The sequence below is a fragment of the Bidens hawaiensis genome, unplaced genomic scaffold, assembly GCF_021521415.1.
Source record: "Bidens hawaiensis isolate Kalapana, Puna unplaced genomic scaffold, B.hawaiensis_p1.1 tig00062324_1, whole genome shotgun sequence".
In the NCBI taxonomy this organism is placed as follows: Eukaryota; Viridiplantae; Streptophyta; class Magnoliopsida; order Asterales; family Asteraceae; genus Bidens; species Bidens hawaiensis.
In genome coordinates this window covers 29,346-34,243 of record NW_027501187.1, presented here as the reverse complement: position 1 = coordinate 34,243, position 4,898 = coordinate 29,346, and the positions used below count along the sequence as shown (strand labels likewise).

The 4,898-nt window shown below is 39.8% G+C and overlaps 1 protein-coding gene across 2 annotated transcripts; it reads right to left on the bottom strand.

The window, feature by feature from the left end:
* Nucleotides 1-2,245: 2,245 nt before the first annotated feature.
* LOC143603642 (glucan endo-1,3-beta-glucosidase 3-like) lies at nt 2,246-4,309 on the bottom strand. 2 transcript variants are annotated; one of them, XM_077080390.1, is made up of 3 exons: nt 4,242-4,309; nt 2,556-3,569; nt 2,387-2,477 (listed from the first exon to the last, which is right to left on the bottom strand). In XM_077080390.1, the coding sequence occupies exons 1-3, from the start codon at nt 4,291-4,293 to the stop codon at nt 2,446-2,448; spliced, it is 1,098 nt and encodes a 365-aa protein (XP_076936505.1). In that variant the 5' UTR covers nt 4,294-4,309; the 3' UTR covers nt 2,387-2,445. The 2 variants fall into 2 exon arrangements, with proteins under 2 accessions (XP_076936504.1, XP_076936505.1); XM_077080389.1 differs by having other exon boundaries at nt 2,246-3,569.
* Nucleotides 4,310-4,898: the final 589 nt, after the last annotated feature.

The window sequence follows — 4,898 nt, the reverse complement described above, 5'->3', positions numbered from 1 at the left end:
AACCATATCATTTCTCTTTTTCCAAATACACCTCGTCGCCACAAGACAAATCGCTTGAAACACCAAGGCCTTTTCTTTTGAAACTCCGAGAAACTTATGAGCATTTAACAAGTCTCGGAAGCTAAACACTAAGAAAACGGGAACCTTACACCATTGAGTGAGCACAGTCCATAAAGATTGTGCTAGACCACACGAGATAAAAATATGTTTCATTGATGCCTCCATTTCTCCACAAAACGGGCAAAGGTTCGACACAACCGAAATGTTTCTTTTTTCTAAAGCATCAAACTTTGAGAGTCGAGCAAGTGCCACCCGCCAAGGCACGAGACTCACTTTTTTAGGGACCAACCGGTTCCAATCAAACATAAAATCCGAAGTAGTATACGTATTAACCGAAATCCATTCTTTGATGCTTTTGATCGAAAAATCTTCCATGACACCACCCTTCCAAACCGCGTTATCATCCCCTATATTAATATTTACCTCAAGGCATAATTGAAGCATGCCACGCAGCTCTTCCACCTCTGCACCAGCGGTAGGGTCCCGGGTCCAGTCCCACCAGTGGAAAGGTGGGCGGTGGCTGTGGACTGTGGTGACTAGTGTGGTGTCGTTCGGCGGTGTAAACGTAGTCCGGCGGTCGACGATGTGGTGTGGAGTGACCGGCGAGGCGGCGGTTGGCGCTGTGGTGTGGTGTGGAGGCCAGCACTGTGGTGTGGTGTGACGTAGTGAACTCGGAATTGTGAAGCGGCTGCTGTTGTTGTAAATGGATTAGTGAACCGGTTTTGGGATGGGTTAATAGGTTTTTTGGTTTGGGCTTGGGCTTTTGATAAGTTTAAAACTTAAATTGGTTGGGCTTGAAATCATAGGGGTAACATTATTTTTCAGGGGTAACGAAACACGAAAACCGGCCAATTTTTATATTTTACACTGCCGTTAAAAAGTTGAGGGGTAGCGGAGGCTACCCAGTACCCCCCCGCCCTCTATGTATGTCCGCCACTGAGTCCCATCGTCCACACACCCAGCCATCAATCATTAACAATCAATCGGCCACAACACAGTCCTTAATTCTTTCAATCGAAAACAATTTGGCAAACCAAGTGCATAAAGGAACCGGACCTAAACACCAATCTAGCCAAAACCAAGTCCTCCTACCATTATTAATCACATTCTGGAAACATATGTGAAAATCTAACCCAACCTCCATCAACTTTGAGTATATCTTTATGATTTGGTCCCACGGACACGGACTCGTCAGAATCATTAGAATGGCATTCCAAGACCTCGCCGAGTGGTGAATAGCCCACGCCACCTTCAACCACAACCGACCCTTTCCGTCACCATCATTTAACGAGTATAGAAAAGTTTATCAACCAATAATTTATACATATATAATATATAAGCTATCACTTAATTATATTCTGAAAGTGTCAACTTAACTATATAAAGTCATACATTTTGGAGAAAAATTAAGGAAATCACAAAAGCATCAATTTTTTAAATGTTTTATGAATCTCTTGCTAGTAATGTTCTAAGTTTTTGTATATAAACATGAATATCATACAAAGTGAACATAACAAGTCTTACCCGTGAACCCATATAACTGACCCATTCTTACGGCCAGACAGGGATGGCAAAAAAGTGCGAGCCTGACGAGTATACTCAAAACAAATGGGACAGGTATACCCGAAACAAATGAGACGGGTATACCCGAAACCCGATGGGTATAGGATAAGGATTTAAAAAATTTTGCGGATACACCCCGGGCATGGGATTAGATGATGTCCGGCCCGATTACCCGAAAGCACATACCCGTTAACCCGAACCATATACCCGAAAGTTTCTTTGTATTTCATAAGTTGTGAAGCATATATATAAAATATTATATACAAATTATAATGATATTATTTATTTATTACTACGCTTCTATATATTGAGTGCATTATATTTAAATTTGTAATAACTGTTGTATGAATAAAAGATATAAAATAATTATAATGATTAAAAAAAAGGTACCTGAAAGTCCTAACGGGTATGCCCGATACTCGACGGATAATTACCCGACAAATACCTGACGGATAATGGGCCAGGTATGAGACACGGTTTTACAAACATGTATGAACGTTGAATTACCAATACCCAGACCATTGCCATCACTACGCCAAGATAGTAGGTTTGATATATTTAGCTGTCACAGGTCCGGTCTGGTCCGGGGCCAATACCCCTAGTAATAACGCATGACATTATATCGCCTTTCATATTTGTTTTAACTAACTATTGATCCATATAACCTCAACCGCGAATGAAAGTTATTATACACATCACATCCAAAATAACATAGGTTAATCATCATTAAATATATAAAATAACTTCCAATGCTTCGTATATTAAACATTACTAAGAAAATCCAGCAGCTCGTCCTCCAAATTAGCCCCAAAACATCAAAAATCAACCAAGTATGAAACGACAGTGTAGGAAACCTGCAAACCAACATAATCATATTCAAAATCAAATATGAATTTATTAATAAAAAATAATAACAATAACAATAATCTTACTTGGATCAGAACTTATGAGCATTGCAGTCCCTTCAAACCCACAAACACCACCATTCTTCTTATTCTTCTGCCAATAACTATTAAAAGCATACGAAGCATGAGCCACAACCGAGTCCGGCGAGTAACAGCTCCCATTCGGCTTTATCGGACCGCAATCCGCTCCACCGGGCCCACACGCATAATCCAACGCCTCCTGCAGCTTCTCCGACGGCACACTGGGCTTCGCCACACACCATAGCTCTTCTCGTGGAGCCGCAACAGGCTCCGCAACTCTACCCACCATCGGCGGCGCCGCCACCGGTCCACCATGACCTCCGACCAATGGCGGCGCCGCATGGTACGGGTTACATGGCGGCAGTCCGAATCCATAAGGATGAGACGGACTGCTCGCCGGAGCCGGCGCCGGAGATAATTCAACAACCGGCGGAGGCGGAGACGAAGCCGACCACAAGTAATCGACAAACGAAAGCTTTCGTGATATCGTTTTCGCTTGTTTTAGCTTAGGCAAAATCACATTCACTGTCTCGGATCGAAAAACCCCGAAAACATTCGCATAATCCAACTCAGAAGTAACCAATTTAGCAATTTCATCAGAGAATAGTGTTGGATTTACGGAGTAAGTCGAGTTAAGGCTGTCCAAAAGCCTTAAGACAGGCTTAAGGTGTGACTTGTGCAAGCAGTCATCGGAGACAGAAACAGTGAGTTTAATTTCTCTGTCTAAACCCCACCTAGTGAGAGAATAATGCAAATTTTTCAACGAATTTGCAACTAACTTAGCAACCTCTTCTTGGTTTGTGTGGTCATTGCAAAGAAGGCTGTTAGTAACAATAATGGAGGTTATGTTAGTAGATAAAACATGATTTCTTAGCCAATTTTCCGCAGTTAAGACGGTGTTTGAAACGTCTTTAAGGTTATCTTCATTCACGGCAACTCCCATTGTTTGAATTGGAGACGTGTTTGGTGAATCGACCCGATGCAGCAGAGTTAAAATCTGCAACGATTCTTGACATAAAACTGCAAAATAACAGAATCATACCCAATTGTTAAGAACGAATGGGGGTGCAAACTAGCCGAGCCACTCGAGGGCAGGATTGATAAAAAGCTCCAAATGAGCATATCTCAGTCATAAATAAATAAAGCTTGTTTTACTTATCAAGCCCTAACTCAAGTTATGGGAAGCTCATTTATGCTCGTTTAGCCTAATGGATTTCTAAGTTTTAATTTCACAATATAGGCCCAAGCTTGAGCTAAGTTTTGGCTCGTTTAAAATACTATACACAAACTCATGCCACGCTTAGGCTCGATGAGGTTTTTACTTTTCATTTAAATATATATAAAAATAAATTAAAAACTACATATATATAAATTATTTAGTAAATGATAAATGAGCAGTCTCGACCTCGAGCTTGGCTCGTTAAGATTTTTATTAAAATTACAAAAGTGATAATAAATTAACTAGAAATAATAAACAAGCTGAGCACAATACAAACTTGAGCTTGAAAAAATGTCAAAAACGACTAACGAGCCGAGCTCAAGTTCTAAAAACAGTTTGAAAAGAACCGAGTTTAAGCTCAAGCTCTCGTATGTCAAAACAAGCCGAACTCGGACTCAGCTACTTTACACCGCTATGAACAAAAACCAGAAAACATTACAAACAAACATAAGACTATGTGATTTTGAGCTTACCAGAAGAGGAGTGAAAGAACAGAGAAAGTAAGAGGATTGTGGTTTTGAACATTTTGTGATGGTGACAAGCAATGGAATGAGAAATATGAGACTGGTTGCAACTTTATGGTGGGGAATTTGGGCTTGGAGTGGACAAGAAGGTATTCAGTATTCTTATTTCTTTCTCATTCCTCAAGGCTTTTACTTGTAACATGTGCTGTGAGGGTTGTAACTTCTGATATGTTATAAAAAGTTTCTGAAAGACTGTAGTGTACGAAAAGTGAACGTTGGAGAAAATGGTACCGCCTGAAGAAAGTTAAGTGGGTCAAACTTCAGAAGGTACAAACCATGCAACAAGCGTTTTGAATTTTAAAATGTAACACCTAAACTTATAATTTATAAATAAATAAAGTTTATAAAATTATTTAGTTTGTTGAGGGTGTTACATATGTATGTTTATTCGAATATAAGTCGTGTATCACATAAACCTTCATTTCTAATTGTTGTATAAAAGCATGACTTAGATGACAAATTGTCATTGACAGTGAAATTAGTTCAACCCTATAGACAAAAACACACACATAAATAGAGAACATAGAGGTTGTGATGCCTAACAGGTTTGTTAGGGAGATCACTAAACCAATACCGGACACAGTAGTCACTAAATTATACTCAAAG

Coding starts and splice junctions, on each gene's coding strand:
- LOC143603642 (XM_077080389.1), bottom strand. CDS start 4,293: ATGTTCAAAACCACAATCCTCTTACTTTCTCTGTTCTTTCACTCCTCT. Junction 3,570..4,241: donor GTTCTTTCACTCCTCTTCTG/GTAAGCTCAAAA, acceptor GTTATTTTGCAG/TTTTATGTCAAGAATCGTTG.